Raw genomic sequence first — 21,630 nt, 5'->3', positions numbered from 1 at the left:
GGGGGGGGGGGGGGGGGGGGGGGGGGGGGGCCGGGGGGGGGGGGGGTAAGGAGGAGGGTCCCTGGGGAAAGAAGGGCCAGAGCCGCCGGGGCCTCCCAGTAGAGAAGGGGCGCCCTGGGTTGGGGGTGAAGTCGGGTCGGTCCTGCTGTGGAAGAAAGGGGCAGATGGGATTTGGTTTGGAGCCCTATGGTCTCTGCGCCGTTACTGGCTGTGTGACTGTAGGCAGGCCACGGAACTTCTGTGGGCCTCAGTTTCCTTACCTGTAAAGTGAGGTTCCTTCCAGCAGTAAACATTTGATGACTTGGGGAGTTTAAGGAGGGGTATTGGGGTATCAGGCGGCTGGCGGAGAGTAAGAACTAAAAACTAAGAAAGTGGAGGGGAGAGAGAGAGGGTGTGGGGGCATGGAGAATTGAGAAAGGAAAATAACAATTGTTCGTTTCTTTGATTACTTTCCAATTCTTCCTTCTACTTGTAGGTAGGTTCCTTGAAGGCAAGAAATGTGTCACTTTTAATGTTTGTCATTCAAGGAACTTCCAGAACAAATATTCTTAATAAACTCTTGTTGATTTGAAAGAGGGAAGGAAAATAGTCTAGAGCAGGGAACCTGTGGCCCTCTAGGCCCTCAAGTGTGGCCAAACTTCACAGAACAAATCCCCTTAAAAGAAGGATTTGTTCTGTAAAACTTGTTCTCAGTCAAGAGGTCACACCCAAGGACCTAGAGAAGGCCATAGGTGGTCTGGAGGCCACCGGTTCCCCAACCCTGGTGTAGAGAGAGAGAGGCCTAGGGTAAGGCTTGCCGAGGGGCACAAAGAAAGACTAAGGAATTGGGACTAGGAAGTATAGGAAGCTGTGTTAGGAAGGTCTGCAGTATTGGAAGACCCTGGAATGGGGGCACTGGATCCAGAAGAAAAAGTGGGGAGGACAATATTCAGATAATTGGGCATGGGAAATGGTGAGAGCTAGCAATTGGAAGTGGAGTAAAGCCGGGAGCTGGGAAGTGAGTGTTGACAGTTTGGTGTCTGGACCTCCCTATTCTCTGCCTTGCACAGGGATTTGTTTTCCCACTAATTCCCAAGAGAAAAAGTTAAAAGTTTAACTTAAGGGAAGGGATACCCTGGGACAATGCCTGGGAGGATTTTCTTGACCTTTTACTCAGTGTTGGCCTCTTGTGGCCTGAGATATGGTGTGAGATCTCAGTTCAGTAGGTCCTGCCCGAATGCTAATCCTGTGGTCAGCCCTGCTTGTGCCAGGCTGTACCGGGGGAGGGGGAAAGGGAGACACCAGTCAATCATCGGGACTTCAGATCGTAGACCAGTACTGCCCACATCACAGGCATCATATAATGGAATCCAGCAAGGGGTCTGGATTCTAGGACTTCTCTCCACTCAGCCACAGTTTTGGACTAGATGACCATAAGATAGCTCTCTTCTAGCTGCAAATTGTGATTTTGTGACTCAGTACTGGAAGAAGTGAGAGAAGCAAGCTGAATGCTGCTTTACAAGGCATCCTATTCCATTTTGGGATGATTGTGATGGTTAGAAGGAAGCTTGGCCTCAGAAGTTTGTAGGTCAGTGTTGTTTAGGCAGAGAGGAACAAGGTCCTGCCGATGGTCAGAAAAGGGGTGGACAGAGGTGAGTATGAGACCAGCCTGGGCACAGGGCTGGCTTGTGGGTGAGTTGGATGTTGGATCAAGGAGTTCACTCAGAGTTCTTTGTAATGCTTGTGGCTCTTCACAGAATCAGATTTGGGAGGGGCCATCCTGAAGGAGGCCCCTCCACAGTGTTACCCGCATGTGGTCATCCGGTGATGGGAAGTCCTGCCTTTTGGAGGCTGCCCCTGGGAACAGTTCTAGTCATGGAGGCCGTTTCTCTGGATTGAGCATCTCTTCAGCTCCTGCTAACTGCTCCAACCAGAACTAATCAAAGGCTTCTTGCCGATCCATTTTGGGGGCCTTGTGTTCACCTGGCTTTGGCATTCTTTTCTAGGAGGCCCCTGGATTTCACCTCTCCATTGGAAGGCAGGCCCCTGCTGCCTCTCTTGGGCCATTTGGGCCAGAGCAGGGTAGGGGGATGGCTGGAGGGAGAACTTTGCCTCCAGACTCTCATCCTGGGAACATTCTCCCAGCCTCCCTGCATCAGTTGTCTCTGGGCCCACCCATGTGCATTTGTGCAGATGCAGAGGCTTTCTTCAATTCAGAATTGCTAGCTATCCTTTTTTTCTGGGCTTGATGTAGTGAAGGGGAACATGACACAGTGACCTTTGAGAGCCATTCCTCTGTCTCATTTTGTGCTGCTGCATTATGGTTATTAGATCATCCTGGAGTTGTTGAGTGGGGAGGGCCTGCCGGGTCCCTGTGCACCCCCAGTTACCCTCCTGTGTCTGCCGCCACATGGTACCTTTATTCTCAGGGGCTCCTCTTCTCTAACCTCTCCTCACTGACCTCGATTTTGAGGAGGTGAAGACAAGAAAACCACGGGCTTCTTCGCACACATTTTGCATGGCAGCTGTTGGAACTGGACCCTATTTGACGTGCTTTGGGGAAGCTGGCTAGTGAAAGGAGCCCTGTTTTAGTTGTAGTGTTGGGTTTTCTTTAAACAAAGCCAGCGTTGCCTCCACCCTAGCTGAGCAGTGGGAAAAAATGGACACCTCCTGTAGCTTCCAAGCTTCCTCTGGTGTCAGAACCAGAAGACTTAGGCTCCAAAGCGTCTCTTTGTACACAGAATTAATTCTGCTCTATTTCTCCAGGACAGGATTTGCATTTTCGCTGGTTATTGATTCGGTCTATGTTAGATACCTAAGTTCATCACGTAAAAGGTGGTATTTCTTGCCTGACTCAGGGCAATCAGCTTACATTTATAGTAGGGAATATTTTTGAGGTGATGCAGGGTTTCTGGTTATGCCAGTGGTCAACCTGATCACCAGGTTGTAGGAAGCCTTGAAGGATGAGATGCTCATTTTTCTGCTCTTGTCTTGAGGTGAGGATGTCACACCTGATGGCCTGTGCTCTACCCTTCCAACTCCACGGGGCCCTGTGATTGGCTGAGCAAAGGAGGTTTGACACCAAGTATTGTTTCCCAGCATCCTTCCAGTTCAGGAATAGGCAACTGAGAGATTTTAGTCCTTGGGAATCTTGGAGAAGAGAGGGTGAGGCTTTCCACTGGCCTTGTTTTTTGCCTGTGGGTGTGTTAGAGGCCGCTTCCCCAGCCTTCTGCTGTGCTTCAGGGGCCTCCCTGTGCTCCTCCTCTGGGCCGGCCTGGCCTCAGCTCCTGCAGGACGCTGGGGTGTGGGTTTCTTGTACGGATAGGGGGCCCCGACCTGCTGCGCAGTCTGTGACTGACAGTGGCTGGGCCATTGAGGCTCCATCCTCTAGGAGCCTCAGCCCGCCTTTGGTTCTAGAGTACACTCCCTGAGGGCAGGACTGACTTCTCATTTTGGTCCTTGTCTTCTCAGTGCATTGCAGATAGGAAGGGCTTCATTCACCCTTGCTTCCTTGGTCCTGGATGTGTTCCAGCTTGGCAGCGTCCTTTTCTCAAATTGGACTTGATGTTTTAGCTAGGGTCTGATCAGGTAGTGCTGAAGGGGCAGGGGAGGCTTCTGCAACACCTGTTGTGTGCCAGGCACTGTGTGGAGTGCCTTTACACAAGCTCTCATTTGAACTGGGAGGTAGGTGCTTTTTTTTTTTTTTTTTTTTTTTTGCTTTTTGGAGGGGGGAGTGCAGGGCAGTTGAGGTTAAGTGACTTGCCCAAGGTCACATGCTAGTAAGTGTTAAGTGTCTGAGTCTGGATTTGAACTCAGGTCCTCCTGACTCCAGAGCTGGTGCTCTATTCATTGTGCCATCTAGCTGCCCCTGGTGCTATTATTTTATCATTTTATTGGCAGTCAACCTTGGTTAAATGCCTTCTATGTGCCAGATACCCAGTGTGCAGTAAGAGGCAAAAGGCAGTCCTACCTTCAGGGAGCTCCCAGTCTGATGGGAAAAAGCCGGGCAGGCGGGCCAGGCCAGAGTGCAGGGGAACAAGGCACAGCCTCCCCGCTCGTGGCCACTGATTCTTGCCGGTGGGACCTCGGCTGGCTCACAGCCCTTCCAAACGTCTGTTGCTTCCCTGTCAGGCTTTTTCCTGGCAGAGCTGAACTCTTCCATCTGGCAGTCACTAGCAGCTGGTGCCTGTGCCAGGGAGACCTGAGAAGACTCCCTTCCTGTTCGCCATAGAGACGCAAAGCGTGTAATTATAGACACCCCAACACTAGGCTCGCCTAAACCAGTTTGCTCTATTCTGGTCTGTGAGCAGAGGGTTCAGGACTAGCCCTGGGAGCTGAAGCCCGCAGGAGCATGGTGGGGGCGGGGGGGCAGCCAGCTGCTGTCACGACTCCTCTGGGAGGGCCTCAGCAGCAGGGTGTCAGCACAATTTCAGAAGGCATTTGGGTGCCTCTGGAGGCCCAGAATTGAAGGTGGGTTGTGCAGGTTAGTCCAGCCTGGGCCCTCTGACTGTGGTGATTTCAGCTTCAGTTTCCTTATCTGTAAGAGGAGAATTCTTACCTTGCCTGCCTCCGTTCAGTTAGACACATCACCACCTTATTGAGAGGCAGGTGCTTCACACTGTTATTAGAGCAGCCCACCTTTGTGCTGGAAGCTGTGGGGAACATGGTTCTCACAGAGTCCTTATTGCTAAGGCACGTACCACAGGACCCATCCCCACTGTGTCCCAGACCCTGGTGGGCAGGGAGGTAGGTGGGAGACCTGGATCCACCAGTGGCCCTGCTCCTGTCTGTTGGACCTTGGTCCGAATCCATCTTTCTGGGCAGCGAGTGGAAGCCTTTGTCTCTGGAAGGGCTTGGATGCAGTGGCCCCTGAGGCACTTCTAGCTCTCTAGAGAGCTCCTTGTCAGCAAGTTGCCTAGCTATGGTGGAGAGCAGGAAAAGGGAGAGCCCTCTGGCCCAGGAGTCAGAGTCTCACGCTGTGTGAGATCCCTTGTTTTCCTGGGTCTCAGTTACCTGTAAGAAAAGGGGGCTGAGTTAGACCTTCAGATTGAGGGCCAGAAGGGCCATGGGAAATTGTCTAAAGAGGAAGCCGAAGTGAGGAAAAGGGAATGCCTGAGGAAGTCTCGCCAGCCAACCCTCAGAGCGCACAGAGTACAGCAAGCCTTTCAGCAGAGGGCAGGCACTGAGGCCCGGTGGGGTGGGGGAAGACTTGTCTGTGCCCATGCAATTGGGGGCATCACATGCTGTGTCCGATATGTGTCCTCCATTACAGGAGGCTGAGCCATGGAGGGGCTGAGGTGGGGGAGCGGAGGGCCACAGGAACCAGAGGAACCTAGTACTTGCTCTGCTCACTTAGAATCGCGACGTTCCAGAATTGTAGGATCTTAGTGCCAGAAGGTCCTCAGATGTAATCCAGGTCAGGGTCCTGACCTGACCTTTGATCACTGCATGAAGAGAGGGTTCTTTCTGTCTTGACCCCCTTTAAATCTGAGCATGCTCACAACTTTCTGGGGATCTCAGGGTCTTGGTGGGGGGTTTTACAATAGGCAGAGGTGGTGGAGTGGGCAGATCCGTGCCAGGGGGTGGCCGGGACTTGGAGGAATTGCAGGCCGCTGAGTTTATCTCCTTCATTGGACGATGGAGTTCAGGGAGTTCTCTGGTCCCCTTTGCGTCGCCCTGCTGCGTGGTCCTTGCCTTGTTCTCCAAGAGGACCCAGGTGAAAGCAGGCGAGGGTTTTGGCAAGCAGCAGCAGCCCCTCCTTCAGAGTTCAGGGGGTTCAGATAGAAGATTTGGATTCTCTTAAAAGGTAATAGAAGCCTGTGGGCGTTGCTCTTAATGCAGATATGGATTGTTTAGCCATGAAAGAAAGATTGTATGAAAATGTGCTGAAATCTCCAGGCTCTTTTACTAGAAAAGTCAGAATGGGAGGGGAGATAAGCCTGGAGGAAGGAAGGGGCAGAGTCTGTGACTGAGGCAAGAGGGGTGAATTATATCATCCAGGAAGGGCCTGGACTGTGGGGGCACAAGTCTTGTTATCTCCATTTTACAAATGAGGAAACTGATGTCAGGAAGTGCCCAGGCCAAGGTTTGAAGCCACTGGGGCGACAGGTCCAGTGTTCTTTATGCTTTGCCACACTGCCTTTGGAAAAGGCCTCAACACGAAGGAAGATGGAACCTCACAAAACAGTGAGCCCTGAGTCCATGAGCAGCCGGAACCAGGGGGGCAGTGGCCGAGCAGGGGCTGGGCGAGGGCGTGGAGTCAGGAGGTGGCTCCTCCATGGAGTCCCTGAGTCAGGCTTTTCTGGGCCTCTTTTGCCCCTGAGGGTCCTGGAGTCTGTGAGCCCCTCTAGGGAGCCAGGCAGGTGCTTCCAGGAAGCTGAGCTTTGGGGGAGTTTGGGTTTGTTTGTTTGTTTGACCTGAAGCTGTTTCCTACATTAGCCTGGAGGTGATTGACTGTCTGGCTTCTTTTCCACATGAAGGCCTGAAGCAGCTGTCACCATGAGGCAGCCACATCCCATGGGGAAGGGATTCCTAATCTTCATTCCTACTTGTGCCAGGAAAGACCTTGGTCCCATGTCCTGGTTCCAAAGCCATGTGGGCTGGCGGCTTTTCAGGACCCAGCAAGAGTCATGTTCTAGGGGGAAAACAGGTGCTGCCCCAGCAGCTCTGCTGGGAGTCACCCAGCCAATATTTACTGAGCACTTGCTGGGTCCTGGGCACTGTGTTTGGTGTTCTGGGCACTGGAAACAGGATTTCTGCCCCCAGGGAGCCAGCTCCCAGGCTAGCTGGAGAAAGACCTTGCTGGATTCTCAGGTTGAGCACCTACTGTGTGCAAGGCATTATGCTGGACACTTGGGTGCAAGACCTTTGCCGTGTGACCTTGGGCACGAGCTCATCCTTGGCACTGGACGAGAGGGTGGACAGCCAGGTGAGAGGGGCTGACAAGGAGCAGAGGAGGTATTCAGAGGGCATTACTGCTGAGCAGGCTTTCCCCAGTGCAGATCACCGAGCACGCGTTGAGCTCCAGCACTGTGGGAGGCACTCACTTGGCCCTCCTTCAGGGCAGTGCCCCCAGCCTTTGTTGTGTCTGATGGGGCGGGCTCAGGAGAGGAGGGACAGCTGCCTGGAGTGGGGGCAGAGGCCGCGGCCATGCCCGTCCACCGCTGAACTGTAGCACTGCTCTCTTACTTCAGCCAGTCTTACTCAACAGCAGACTCTTTAGTGGGGATCATTTTTTTCTCTCCCCTCAGAGGCTCGTCCAAAGTCGAGGAGGCATGCGAAATCTACTCGAGAGCCGCAAACATGTTCAAGATGGCCAAGAGCTGGAGCGGTGTGTATTGTTTTGCCGCTGCTTTGGGGTTGGGGCTTGTTGGGGCTCTCCCGGGCTCCTCCACCGTCCCCAGAGTTCTTCAGGCCACCTCGACTGTGGGGTCAGGATTTCAGAGCTGGAGGGGCCATAGGGATAGAGAGACATCCAGGTCTCAGGAGGGGAACAGCATTGCCCTACATCTCTCGCCAGCTGGTGTCTGAGCTGGGACAAGAAGCCCAAATTCCTCCCACTGCTTCTGTGGCCCAGACTGCCTGCCTGTCCCTGTTCTTCAAGATGGGTTCTTTGTAGCTTTTAGGTCTCTGGGATTTAGATGTTATCCCACAGAGGGTAGGGATAGAGAGGTGTCTTTAATCTGAAGACACTTATAATAGGTTATTTAAATATTTCGAGCTCTTTTGAGGGAGCTAGGGCCAGAGAGGTGACTTTCAGATATTAGGGTCTAGGATAGGGATGGGGAACCTGCAACATTGAGGCCACATGCAGCCACCTAGGTCCTGAAGTGCAGCCCTTTGACTAAATCCAAGCGTCACAGAACAAATTTGTTTTTCAGAACATTTTCAGAATTTTTTTTCAGAACATCGTTCAAAGAACATTTGTTCTGTGAAGTTTGGATTCAGTCAAAGAACTCTACTTGAGGACTAGAGGGCCCCATGTGGCCTTGATGCTGCAGGTTCCCCACCCTTGGTCTGGGAGAAAAACTTTACCCTCAAACTGTGTCTTGGCATTCCCATCAGAGGCTGATCCCACCAGGGAGATTCTTACATTCTTGGTGTTGGGGAGGCCTTGGCTCTAAAATCTGAGCTCTGTGGTCGATCCTCTGTCCTCAGCAGGCTCTGTCTTATGTAGTGTATCCCACTCTGGGCTCCCCATGTGAGGAAGTTCACTGGAACAGGACCTGGAGTGATTGGGGTGGCCAGGCCGGGGGCCTGAGGAGACACTCAGCGTGCTTGGCCTGGCAAAGATCAGACCGAGTCGGGAAGGACATGGGAAAGAAGGATTGGGCCTTTTTTCTCTCTGCCCCTAGATTGGGGGAGAACAAAGAGCATCAGGGGTGGACATGGTAGAAAGTGAACTTTGACTCTGCCATTTGAGCAGAGTGGGGGGTTTCCTTCAGACAGGCTGTAGCCATTGATGGGGGTTTGGAATGAGGGATTTTGTGGTGGAGGGTTAAGGGGCTTCTGAGTAACTGTCCAAGATGCTTTCTGAGAAGTTGGAGTGCCTTTGAGACTCAGTCTCTGGGTTTTTCAGGAAGTGGGGGGACGTTAGTTCTAGAAGGTTGTAGACATCCCCCGCCAAAAGCAAGGACAGACATAGCATGAGTCTGGGTTGGATGGTGAGAAGGAATTGAATCTGGCGTCGAGTCTTGCCTGGGGTTAGTTGTTCTAGGACCAGAGTGGGCACCTGGAGAAAGTAGGAACTTGGCAGACCCTAGAGTGAGGGGGCTGGCAGCCAGACCTCTGCCCTCGAGAGGAGTACAGTGTGAACTGTCTGTGATGGGGAGTGAACAGGAGTCAGTGGACAGAGGTGAGGAAGGGAATTCCAGCCAGGACAGTGTGTTGTGATCCCGCCCTCATTCCAGTCTGCCAGGCCCTGCCAGTCCTCAGCAGCTGCTAAATGCTCTCCTTTTGTGTGGACCCTTAGATGGAGGGGAGGGTCAGGGAGGCTGATCCTGTGAGGGCCTAGGGGCCTGCTCTGGCTCTGGGCATCTGGATGCAGGCACCCGAGATGTTGCAGATGACCGAGCTGGCATCAGAGCTGCCGTCCCGTAGGGATCTGCCTCTGGAGTCATGAAGGGGTCAGCTCCCCTCGATAAGCTTCCTCCTCTCCATTAGTCAAAAGGCCATGATGACCATTCCCTCTCTTTTCAGAGTCCCGGAATTAGCGTCCTATGGGAGGGAGGGTGGCCTTGGTGCCTGGGGACACTCATGTGTGTGACAGCAGTTCCCTGCTTTGTTCCAGCTGCTGGGAATGCATTCTGCCAGGCGGCCCAGCTGCATCTCCAGCTGCAGAGCAAGCATGACGCGGCCACCAGTTTTGTGGATGCGGGGAATGCCTTCAAGAAAGCAGACCCCCAAGGTGAGGGACCTGGGGGGCTGGGCACTCTCGTGTTCACTGTGCATTGGGACCCTGCCCCAAGCAATCAGTTGGTCCCCTCCCTGAGTCGGGGGAGCATCTGTGAGCAGGTGTTGGTGCTGGAGGCTGGCTCTGAACCTGGGAGGGAGGGTCTGTGCCATTTTTAGAGCTAATATAAGTATCACAGGACAGGGATAAAGACCAGCTGGCCTTTGAGGGGCCACCAGAGACCGACCCAGGCCAGACTGGGCACATCAGGGCCTCAGACCAATCTTCAAGGAAGGGGAACGTGAAATGAGAGAGGAGTGGGGGCAGGGCTGAGGGCCGCCTGGAAGAGGGCCGGCTCATTCAGCAGCCCAGGAAGGTGAAAGGTCGTATGTCCCCTCCAGTTTGCCCCTGGTAAGAGAGGATTGCAGATTTCAGGGTCGTTGAGTCTAGTCCAGAGGCATTTTACAGATCAGGAAACTGAGGCCACAGAGGCTAAGGGATTTTTCCAAAGTCCTGGAGGAGTGGGGAACAAGTGGTGGGCAGGCTCCTGTGCCTCAGACTCAGGCTGGAGCCCTGGGCACGTCTGCCTGGTCCCCAGGACGAGGAGGGTCTGCTTCCCAGCAGCGTGTGTGCATCTGCTGGGCTGCTGGCAGGGTCCATGCTTATAGAGGACAGCCTCCTCCCAGGCTGGCAGTGCTAGTTCAAATGAAGAAGGGAGCTAATTATCCAGATAATTAGAACAACACAGGCAATTCGGAGTTCCTTGTGGTGATGGTGCTGTTTTAATTTGTTTTTTGTTGTTTTTTTTTAACCTGACTCATTGGGCAAACAGTGCCATTCACGCTTGCCTTCATCCCAGAAACAGGTCCTTCAGGTTGCCTGCGCATCTCCTGAACCCATGGGCACTGAGGGTTGGTGGCCAGGCCAGCTGGCCCTGTCTGGGTGGGGTCAGCCTTACCCTGACCTGGCAGAGCCAACCACTGCCTCGGGGCCTTGCTTCCTCTGCCGTCCAGGCCGACCCAAGGGACCCTGTTCCAGGCAGGGCAGGAGGGCTGAGGCTTGGTTCCCTCAGGGGGAGTTAGACAGCCCTGGCCACAGCGGGTTTTTGGCCCAGGCCCACTCTTTCTGTGACCTTTTTGGAGCTGAAGACTCAGCCAAGTGAAGTCAGGATGCGTGACACAGCAGAAAGTCTGGCAGCCTTTGCACATCCTGGCTTCCCCACCCTCGCCCCCATGCCAGGCCACAGATACAGCTGCATTGCTTACCCAATAGGGGCAGAGGTCAGCAGTGGCACAGCACGGGGGGAGCCCTGTTATTGGGGAGCTCCTCTCTCCCAGCCATTTCTCCTCTGTCTTTGCGGGTCAGGTAGCCAGTCAGTCGGTAGGTGCCTATTAGGCACCTACTGTATGCCAAGCAGGGGCATCACAGATGCCTGCTGGCTTGGATTTCTGCCAGCCTTGGTTACGCTTCACTGGCGCTTACCCACGTGCCCCTTTAGGCCATGATGAAATCTGCCGAAAAGCTCCCAGTCAGGAGTGAGCCTCGTGGCTCCCTGGGCTCTGAGATGCTGTCAAAGCTTCTGGCACTCACTCCCTACAGGCCCTGAGAGATCCTTCTCTTGAGGGGGCAGTGGCAGGAGCCGCTATCCTGGCCTTTCTGGGCCGTCCTCTGAGGCCTCCTGCTGCTCTCTGTTCCCAGCAGGATGCTGGCCTTCGGTGTTGGGGGAGAGGGATCTCTGTGGTGCTGATCACTGTCACACTCGAGTCGGAGCCTGGGGGCTGCTTCCTGTCTTCCCAGTGCGTAGTGAAACTCATCAGCCTTGCTGGCCTGGCCCCCCAATGGTGGCAGCTGGCGCCTGCTGGGGCTGAGGATCAGACGTTGTGGCTGAGAGCAGTGCCGGCATCCCTGCCAGCTGGGGATGATGTTGCCCTGTCTGGGCCTCAGCCTCTCCCTAAGTCCAGGGCTTCCTGTCTTCCCGCCTCAGCCATTCTAGCAGCCTCACAGGCTGGCACAGATGGCTATCTAGTTTTGTCAGTATTCTTTTTTTTTTAACATTCATTTAAAAAATTCAGTTCCAGGGGTGGCTACTAGCACAGTGAATAGAGCACCGGCCCTGGAGTCAGGAGGACCTCAGTTCAAATACAGCCTCAGACACTTAACAAAAACTAGCCTTGTGACCTTGGGCTTAACTTAACCCCAAATGCCCTGCCCTTCCCCCTCTGAAAAAAAAAAAAAAAGCAAAAACGTTCAGTTCCTAGTTCTCTCCTTCCCTCTGACTCCTCCCCCACCTATTGAGAAGGCAAGCAACCTGATACCAGTTACACCTGTGAAGTCCTGTAAAATGTAATTCTGTTCAGTGGCATCCGACTCTCTGTGACCCTGTTTAGGGTTTTCTTGGCAGAGATACTAGAGGGGTTTGCCATTTCCTTTTCCAGCCCATTTTACAGAGGAGGAAACTGAGGCAAGCAGGGTGCAGTGACAGCTAGTAAGTGTCTGAGGCTGGATTTGAACTCTGGAAGATGGTAAGTCTTCCTGATTCGCCTAGTGTTCTTTGCACTGTGGCGCCCCCTTGTGGCCACCCAGTTCCCTTTCAACCATGGATTTTTGTTTTGGGGTTTTTTTTTTAAAGCAAGAAAAACAAGGAAAGTGAAAAAAGCCTCCTGTAGTTACAAATTGCCTTTCTTGTACTGGACTCCTATCCTAGGAGATGCTAATATAAGGCGGAAAAGAGAAATAGTCTCTGCCATCAGGAAACCATGGGCAGCTAGGTGGTGCAGTGAATAGAGTGCCAGGAAGACCTGAGTTCAAGCTGGGTGACCCTGGCCAAGTCACTTCACCTTCTTTGCCTCAGTTTCCTCATCTGTAAAATGAGCTGGAGAAGGAAATGGCAAACCCCTCCAGTATCTCTGCCGAGAAAACCCCAAATGGAGATTCAGAAACGATGGAAATGACTGAAGCCAGCCTCAGGGCCTTCACTTTTCTCCCTGTCCGTCCTGGGTCCTTCAGAATTGTCTTGTACCGCTGATCGCTGTTAGTGGTGTTGTCCTCTTACCAGGACACGCTGCTGGTCACCTCACTGCATCAGTGCGTGTGTCATCCCAGGCTCCTCAGCCTCACCATCTCTTACAGCACGGCAACGTTCCTCACACTCGCACGGCACAGCGTGTTCAGACGTCCCCCAGCTGACAGACACCCCTTGGTTTCCTGTTCTTGGCCACCCGAGAAGAGCTGCCAGAAGGTTTCTGGGCACGTGGGCTCTTTTTCTTACAGCGCTAGTAGTGACAGTGCTGGGTCAGCAGGCATGCACAGTCTGGTAGCCCTTTGGGCATAGTCCCAGTCCACAGCTCCCCCAAGAGGTGGGTAGCCTCCCTGCCCCCCCTGCAGCTGCTGTCTCGTCGGCCAGTCCAGTGGGTGAGAGGCAGCACCTGAGATTGCTTTTGTTTGTATTTCTGTAATCCATCGTGATCTAGATTTTTTCTTGTGTGTCTCTTCATAGCTTGTGAGTGTTCTTTTTAGGGCCCTGCTGCTCCTGAGGGTCCTTCCCCCCTCTCTTTCATCTTGCCTCCCCTGCTCTTTCACTTCCCTCTGCCCAGGGTGATTTCATTCCAGACTCACCTTCTCTTTGTCCTGTGCAGTCTCCTCTCTGCCCTCCCCATCTTCCCTGCTCATTAGGGCCCGTTTGAGCACACTCTTCTCCATGGTACCTTCACTGGGGCCTCCAGCCCCTACTGACTGGACAGCCAGCTCTCTAGGAGCCCACTTGGCATAGTTCCATTTCAGAACCTTCTCTGGAGCCCTCCTTGGGCAGGGGAGCTTCCCCTTTTGGGCGTCTTGGGCCTTGTTGGCAGTCTGGTGAAACCTATGGGCCCTTTCTCAGAATCACCGTTTTTGTTTTTTGTTTTTGAAATCTAGAACTGAAGGACATCGCCACATTTAAGTTAGAGATTAGTGAAAATCAGGATGTCTTGCCTCGGGGTCTGTGGATTCCAGGTGAAGAACCCTTGTTCTTGGGCTTATCAAGTGGGCCTTCACTATGTCGGCCTCAGGTCTCCTCTTTGGGGTCATAACCCTTCTGTTGTCCCATCTCTCCCTCCTTCAGGATCTCTTCCAGCTGTCAGCCTTGCTCTAACTTGGTTCCCTTCCCAGTCTTTGCCCTGTAGTTGACTGATGGGGCTCTACATGGTTTCTCTGCAGCTTCTGAATTCCTGGCCCCATAACCTGGTGAAACCCTTGTAATCGACTGTCACTCAGGCCCTCCCAACAGCAGGATGGCCCATTTATACCCCATATTGGCTCCCAGAAGCTTTGCTTCTCTCCTCAAGCCTCCCAGACCTTTCCATCCCTCTTCCTGCCAGCTGAGGAGCTCTCCTCCTCCCCTGCTGAGAAGGCCTCTCCTCCCCTCTCCTGGCCTCTGATAATGAGGTGGCCCTTCTGCTTGCCAAGGAGAGCTGGCTAGCTCCTCTTCCCAGACCTGGGCATCTTCTAAGCTTCTGGAACCTTGCCCCCTGCAGAAGCTGTCCGGGCCTCGTGTGTCTTGCCCCTTGACAGTCCGCGGCCCTCCTGACTCAGCTGAATGCCCTCTCTGAGGGACAGACCAAGGGTCTCTTAGCTACCTCATCTGATGCTCGTCTCCTTTGACATTGTTTCTCTTTGTTTGGAGCCTTACTCCCTCTTGGTGGCTCACTCCTGTCCTCCTCCTTTCTGTGTGTGATGGCTTCTTTCCAGGATCCTAGGCTGGCTCATCACCCCTACCTTGCCCATGCTGGCTCTGCCCAAGGACCCTCCTGGCCTCTCTTCTCCAGCTATCTTTCTGTTGTCTTGCTTGGTGACCCTCCCAGGGCAGGCAGTCAGACTGACCTTGAGCCATCTTGACCACCACCTCCCCTCGGACCCTGAGCCTTGGGGACAGCTGCTCTTCCTGGCCAGGGCCCATACCGTTTTATCAGCAGAGATGGCATTTGGGAAGGGGCAGCACCATCTGCTTCACTGCTGCCTCTAAGGCCCATGGGACCTTACCAGCTGGCTCCTAGCTGACCCTTTACTGTGTGTTGTCTCCCCCAGGAGCCCCAGGGGCTCGGTGAGGGCAGGCTCTGCCTTACTTTCTCTGTGTCCCTGCCACTCAGCACAGGCTTTGTACCTGGACAGTGATTAGTGGACACTTCCTTCAGCTCTGTGGCTTTAGTATCCTCTCTCTGGGGATGACTGGGTTTTATACACCTGGCTCCCAGCTCTCCCCTGAGCTTCAGTTCTGTGCCAGTGGTTTCAGACTGGATGTCCTGGAGCTGTCTCAGACTCAGAACAGAACTTCTGTCCCAAAACTATCCCTTTTCTAGACTGTCGAGGGCACTGCCACCCTTCCAGGCTCCCAGGCTCGTGACCTCTCTGGTCAGGTTCTGTCACCCCCCCTTGGTCCCTGCCATGGCATCTGCTCTGAGACAGCTGCCTACCCTAAGACATCCTGCTTTGGCAGCCCTCCGCATAGCAGGAAAGATGTTTTCTGTGGTCTGAGATCTAAACTTCTCCTTTTGGCTTGTGAGGTCCTTCCAGATCTCACCCCAACCTGTCCTACACACCTTGCCCAGGCTGCGCTCCCTCCCTCCTCTCTGTGCCCCAAATGCCTTCCCTCCTTAGTCCTGTTCTCCCTTCCTGATGCAGGGCCTCCAGACCTTTCTTGATCCCCTTGAGGGCCTCTGTCCATTCTGTTCTGTATCTGCTCAGCAAAGGCAGCTTGCTGGCTGCCCTCTGCAGCCCCAGCCCAGAGCCCGCACTTTGGATTTCATGGGTGGAGGGACTTCTTCCCCTAGGCGTTTCCTGGGCCCTGCCCTGGGAAGGAGGCTTGCTCCCATGGTGAGTGAGCCCACCTTCCGGGCAGCCTGCACTGGAAGTCTGGGAGTACATTGGAAGGTGCAAGATAGCGCCCAGGCTCCCACAGCTGGAGTCAGATGCAGAGCCGCTGGCCAGCTCACTTTCCCCCAGGGCCGCTGCCTCTCACAAATAGATGTTTATCATGGGTGTTCACAGATATTTCAGGAGCACTTTGGGGCAGTATCTAGTGGACCTCTGTGTTTGTGGAGGTCAGATTACAGTGGGGCACCTTTCACTCCCTGTAGGCTCCATGTGTCAGACTGCCCTTGGGCCTTGTTTGGAGGCAGCCTGGTCTAGCTGAATTGGGCATCAGCCTCGGAGAGGGTGTGAGATTGAGGGCCTGCTCTACTGCCGCTGAATTCCACTCTGAGCCCGCATCCTGATCTGTAAAACAAATTGTTAAAGACAGAGAGGGTTCTAGTAGTTGGCTGTCTCAGCCAGCACCTGAAGAAGTGGATCAGATTATGGCCTGCTTCTCTGCATGCCTTCCAAGTCAGCTCTGAACTGGACCCAGGGCCCGGGGCCTGAGACCTTTGGAAGCTTCACAAGCAAGCTGGGTCCCACAAGAAGACTTGTCCCCTTCACACAGGGGAGGGATGATGGAGCTGGATGCCAGAGCCCATCCAGGAGCCCAGTCTGTGGAATTGTAGCAGGGGGAGATCAATCTCAGGAAAAATGGGGCTTAAGGGGGCCTGCTTTTCTCTCCCCTGGTGGCTGCTGAGGCTGCTTGTCTGTTCCCTGGGACGAATGTCCTTCCAGACTTTGGTTCCTGCTGCCCCTGCTGAGCCTTCTGACCCAGAAGGAAAAATGGGAGCCTGAGTAATGAGCAGGAAGCTTTGTGGCAGGCCTTTTGAGGCCTCAGGAGTCCTGAGGGAGCCTGGTGAGGCTTCACCAAAGAGATCCGCAGCTCGGGCTAAAGGGATCCTGGGAGGAGAGGCCAGCCATGCCGGGACATCATCCTCCAGGCACTAGAAGAGAGCCATACTCCACACTGCCCAAGAGCCAGCCTCAGTGATGGGCAGTCCTGGCCATGGTTGTGACTGGACAGGGCCTGCTGCCTTCACCTTCACAGATCTGGAAGGAGCCTGACAGCGTGCTGGGCCAGCCCCTTTCATTTTATAGAGGAAAAGGCTCCAAGATCACAGCAAGCCGTGGCAGCCCAGAGCCTGGGGCTCACCTGCCCTCAGCTCCTGAGGTGGGGCTCTGGCAGCAGAGACCCCAGGGAGCAGGTATCCAGACACTGGCTCCTCCCCTTCCCTATATTCTGCCTCTGCTTTTCCCCTTGGTTTCCTTATCCCTGAGCCTCCCCCCTTCTCCAGCACCTGGATCCTGTTATTTACTCCTGTAGTGTTTGCCATTGGATTGGATGCTTCTGGGGGCAGGCGGTCTGTTCTGGTTCACATTTGTCCTCTCTGCTGCAACAAGTTTGTTGATTTGTTTGAAATGGCCCTGCTGTGGCTGAGAGACATGCCCTCTTCCCTGAGGGGCTGGGGCTGGGCAGAGGGGGAGTATGGCCAGCTGTGTCTGGAGGGAGCAGAGCTCCTATGCTGGCTCACCCCCACACCCCAGGAAAACACACAAAATGTAAGGCCACCACATCTGCTTTGGGGATGAGGGGGGCACCAAGCATGAGTGTGCAGGTAGGGATCAGGCTCTGGGCTCATCTGGGGGGCGGGGGGAGGGCAGATTTATTTCCTTGTTCTTGGGCCTTCTTTGTCTCATCTGTAAAATGGGAACAATATTATATTTTCTGCTTTCCCAGGGTATTGTAAGAAAAGTACTATGTAAATGAGCTGTTGTTGTTGTCATGAATACTTGGGGCATCCTGGCACCCCTATCTTCCTCCTCCACTCCTGTCTCCTTCCTGAGAGTTGGTGGCACATAGCTATGTTAAAATTAAAATAAAAATATCTGCCTCGAGAACTCAAGTCTTTATGTGCTAGAAAACGAGAAAATACTTCCCACTCACTTGTCTTTTTCTCTCCTCCACAGAACTTGTCAAAAATAAATAAAAAAGGCCCAACAAAAAAAATTTAAATCCAGGGGCGGCCAGGTAGCACAGTGAGTAAGACCACCGGCTCCAGTGTCGGGATGACCTGGGATCGAATCTGGGCTCAGACATTTATCACCCACCCAGAAACACCTGGCCGTGTAACCTTGAGCAAGTTACTTAACCCCAATTGCTTAAAAAAATAATTTAAATCCTTTGAGATAATAGTAAGATGAGGAGAGCCTGCTCCCTGCCCCCAGATGCTGTCCTGGGCTCCTTGCTGCTGGGACAGGCATCCCCCCCAAGGGATGGAGGGCTCGAGGTGGATGGCACTTTGAGACTCACTGAGCCAGGGCAGGTGATGGGAGAGCTCAGCCATGCTGGGGGCTGAGTCTTCCCTAGGGTGGCTGGCCCTCCGCCCCCCCAATCCTCTGCTGCCCAGGTGCACGTTGGGGAAGGACAGAGGCATTTGTTACCCTGCTGCCTTCCTCCAGTCCCCCTTAGCCTCTCCCAGGGGCAGCTCACAAAAACACCTTCCATGCTCACCTCTCCCCCTGCTCTTTCTCCCCAGAGGCGATTAACTGTTTGATGAGAGCCATTGAGATCTACACAGACATGGTAAGATTTGGGGACCGCTTCCAGGCTTCCCCCAAGTACCCCATACTCCCTAGTGATCGGGATTGGTTGCAGCCGTGCTGAGGTGAGGCCAGGCTGGGCCAGAGGGGTTCAGCTTGGCAGGGTGGAGGGAAGAGAGGATGAGAGAAGACCCCCACCCGCTTCCCGTGGGCCGGGCCCTCCCAGCCCCAGTCTCCTGCTTGGGATGGTCAGCCTCCCTTGGATGGGGCCTGGATCCATCCTCATTTCCCCCCAGTCTCTTCTGATGTTGACGTTTCCCTTCCTTGTACCTGTTTCTGGGGCCATTTGATGGTGAACTATGTGGAAGGGCGTCAGATACGGAGCTTAGAGGGAGAGAAGCAACAGCCACATGTGGGGTGTGTCAAACAATTAGAGGCCATCCGGCCTCTCCTTTGCCTGTGCTTTTGCCCCCATTCCTGAGGCCCAGGAATGAGGCTCCCAGCTCAGGAGTCGTGTAGGGTGGCACTGCCCTGGCTGGGCAGGAGGGGCAGCCTGGAGGAGGGGCCCTGGGCCAGAGCTGGATTTGAATTCTGGTTTTTCCTGACATCAGATCCAGGAAGACCCAAGTGCAAATCCAGCCTCAGACAGCCCAGCAAGTAGTCACGTCAGCTCCATTTTGCCTCAGTTTCCTCCTCTGTAAAACAGAGATAAGAGCACCTACCTCTTAGGCTTGTTGTGGGCATCAAGTGAGTTGACACGTGGAAGGTCCTTAGCACAGGGTCTGGCACAGCAGGCTCGTCTGCATCATCTTGTCTGAGCGTGGGGCATCCCTCTCTAGGCCTCTCAGGTCTGTGGGCACATAGAATGGTCAGGTGAGGTGCAGGGGATTAGAACCCCAGCGAGGCAGGGGCTGTGCAGTCACAGTGGCCGGATCTTGGGGTCCTTGCTGACCCCTGCTTGCCTTTGCAGGGCCGCTTCACCATCGCAGCCAAACACCACATCTCCATTGCTGAGATCTACGAGACGGAGCTGGTGGATATCGAGAAGGTTGGCAGGGGCAGGAGTGGCCTCCCAGGGCGGGGGAGGGCCCCGTCCCCATCCCTCTCCTCTCCAGCTGATCTGTGTCTCTCCACAGGCCATAGCTCATTACGAGCAGTCTGCAGACTACTACAAAGGGGAAGAGTCCAACAGGTAACTCCCTCTCCCCAGCCCTCGAATCCCATGCCCTGACCGGCAAGGATTCGCCCTCACTGCGCCCTTCTCCCCACAGCTCTGCCAACAAGTGCCTGCTGAAGGTGGCTGGATACGCTGCACAGCTCGAGCAGTATCAGAAGGCCATTGAGATCTATGAGCAGGTGGGGACGCCTCTGTCCTAGCTTCCGTCCTCCCCCAGGGTCCTGGGGGCTGGGGGGCTGGAGGGTGGGAGAGGCAGAAGCCAGCGTGAGGCCACACAATGGAACGAGGTGTCTCAGGAGGGCACCCCCAGCTGCTGAGTCCATTGGCTCAATTATGTTCTCTGGGGTCATGTCACAAGCTTCTTGTTTCAAGATCCTGGGTCCAGGCGAAGCCATGGGGGAGAGGCTTTTGGGTGGAGTGTGGCTGGGAGGAGTTGGTGGAGACCCATGCCAGCTTTGACATTGCCCAGGATGGGGGAAGGAGAGGAAGTCAGCTCCCAGTGGCTGCGGTGGGAGGGGAGAGATTCCTGCCATTTGTGGCAGGTTCAGCCTGGTCTGGGAGTGGGGGAGAGATGGGCACGCAGCATCTTTCAGCTGCCCCTCAGCGCCCCTGCTCTGCCAGCCTTCCCCTCCCCGTCACGGAGCAGGCGCTGTGTGGGGCGGCCATCTGGGTCCCCATGGTGATCCGAGGTACCGGCTGCCTCCTGCGTCCTCCCTCCCACGCCTGCATCCACGAATGCCTTTTAGCAGGAGCTTCTCGGGTGCCAGGCCCCCCGGGTAAGCCCCTCCCTTCTGCCATCTGCAGGTGGGGACGAATGCCATGGACAGTCCCCTGCTGAAGTACAGTGCGAAGGACTATTTCTTCAAGGCCGCTCTGTGTCACTTCTGCATTGACATGCTGAATGCTAAGGTGAGTGGCCCCACGCCCCCATTCCTCCTCCGGGCCCAGTCAGTTTCAGGCGCTTGTGGATTCCCCATCGAGTCACCATCACCCCCACCCTCCACGTGACATCCACTCCTCTCGAGCCTCCATTTTGGGGCCCCAAACCATCCTTGTGCTGATGCATTTCTAAGGCCTTCTGGAGGCAGCGCCTCATTCCAGAGGAGAGGGAGGAGAGCTGGGGTTTCAGATGAGACGGTGGCTGAGGACACCCCATCAGCACCTCTGTGGAGGTAGCGCTGGCCAGGGTGCCAGCCAGGGGAGCCCCGGCAACAGGATGAGCCCGGGTCACCGTGGCGACGAGGAGCGCTGGCCACTGCTTGCACTGATTTCTCTCATCCCTCCCCATCCTGCCACTGCCTGTCCTGTCCACGCTCAGTTGGCTGTACAGAAATACGAGGAGATGTTTCCAGCTTTTTCTGATTCCCGAGAATGCAAGCTCGTCAAAGTGAGTGTGGGGGCTTCTGCCTGGGGGGTGGGGGGCTAGGCACGTGGCTCCCTCCTGACAGGCCTCAGCTGCACACCTTCCAGAAGGCTCCTCCCTGAAAGGCTTAGAGAGCTGTCCAGAGCTCTGTCTTCACCACCCCTCTCATGAAGGGGGAGTGCTAGTAATAGCTAACATTTGTGGGGTGCCAGGTGCTGTACAAGTCTTCCCCATGTGATCCTCACAAGGTAGGTGCTAGTATGATCCTTTTACAGGTTAAGAAACTGAGGCAGGCAGGGGAAGCGACTTGGCCAGGGTCACACAGCTAGTATCTGAGGAGGCTCTGGTCTTGGGTTTTTCTGACTGGGTGATGCTGGAGTGCCCCTGCCTAGCAGGCTCCCTGTCATTAGAGGAGTCTGACAGCCTGCTCCCCACCTGCCTCGATGTCCCCCACCCCGTCCTCACCCCAGGAAGGCTCCGTTTTTTTGCTCTCTTGTCCACACTGGTCCTGCAGTTGCTGTGCATGGGGCCCGAGCCCTATTTCCCTCTTGCCTTCTCTCCCTACAGAAACTCCTGGATGCCCATGAAGAACAGAATGTGGACGGTTACACCGAGCTGGTGAGTGGCTCCCCGGGAGGGAGGGCTCCCCAGAAGCGGCCTCGGAAGGCTTCTGGTGGCCGTGATGGCAGGTGGCCGGTGACCACCCCTTCTTTCCCGCCACAGGTAAAGGAATACGATTCCATCTCGAGGCTGGACCAGTGGCTCACCACCATGCTGCTGCGGATTAAGAAGACCATCCAGGGGGATGAGGAGGACCTGCGCTAGCCCCGCCTGGGCGTCTGCCCTCCAGCCTCGGGCTCCCCCACCTCCCCCCGCAGGGCTGAACAGATTGTTGGATGGGTGGGGAGGAGGGAGGTGTTCGGGAGACCGGGCCTGGAGGCCTGAGCCCACAGCCAGAGCTCAGGGCCCCCTCCGCCCCCGCACAGCTGCACAGAAGTAGGACTCGGCCTGCCCCGCGCCCCGGCTGCCCTCTCACCGCGGGGGGTGCGGCGGGATTCTCTGCCCCCCTTTGGCCCCGCCCCGGGGCCCCCCACCTCTCAGGTTGGCCCTTTGGCTCAGGATGCTTCTCCCCTCCCCTCCCGCTGCTGGGGGGGCGGGGGCACTAGGTCCCTGTGCATGCTTCGTGGGTCGGAGGGAGGGTGAGTGAGAGCAGAAATAAACACTTTTGCATGATCGGGCCTCTCCTTTCCCCGTGGGATGGTCTGCCTTTTGGGTGGGCCCGAGCCGGCT

The 21,630-nt window shown here is 55.0% G+C and overlaps 1 protein-coding gene across 2 annotated transcripts in view; it reads left to right on the top strand.

Annotated features, from left to right (window-relative positions):
- The window catches only part of NAPA (NSF attachment protein alpha), a 22,020-nt gene extending 447 nt beyond the window's left edge, over nt 1-21,573 (top strand). The window contains exons 2-11 of one of the 2 annotated variants that reach the window (XM_069089128.1): nt 7,230-7,309; nt 9,269-9,385; nt 17,797-17,843; nt 18,771-18,848; nt 18,916-18,992; nt 19,072-19,156; nt 19,782-19,886; nt 20,296-20,364; nt 20,908-20,958; nt 21,064-21,573. In XM_069089128.1, coding sequence (XP_068945229.1) covers nt 7,230-7,309; nt 9,269-9,385; nt 17,797-17,843; nt 18,771-18,848; nt 18,916-18,992; nt 19,072-19,156; nt 19,782-19,886; nt 20,296-20,364; nt 20,908-20,958; nt 21,064-21,165 — 811 coding nt within the window. In that variant the 3' untranslated portion in view covers nt 21,166-21,573. The remainder of the gene's footprint in view (nt 1-7,229; nt 7,310-9,268; nt 9,386-17,796; nt 17,844-18,770; nt 18,849-18,915; nt 18,993-19,071; nt 19,157-19,781; nt 19,887-20,295; nt 20,365-20,907; nt 20,959-21,063) is intronic. The other variant, XM_069089129.1, reaches the window with a different exon arrangement.
- The last annotated feature ends 57 nt before the right edge of the window (nt 21,574-21,630 follow it).

The sequence above is a fragment of the Petaurus breviceps genome, unplaced genomic scaffold (assembly GCF_028583685.1).
Source record: "Petaurus breviceps papuanus isolate PSGF00001 unplaced genomic scaffold, PetGlider_PUasm1.0 185, whole genome shotgun sequence".
In the NCBI taxonomy this organism is placed as follows: Eukaryota; Metazoa; Chordata; class Mammalia; order Diprotodontia; family Petauridae; genus Petaurus; species Petaurus breviceps.
This window is presented reverse-complemented; position numbering and strand designations above follow the sequence as displayed.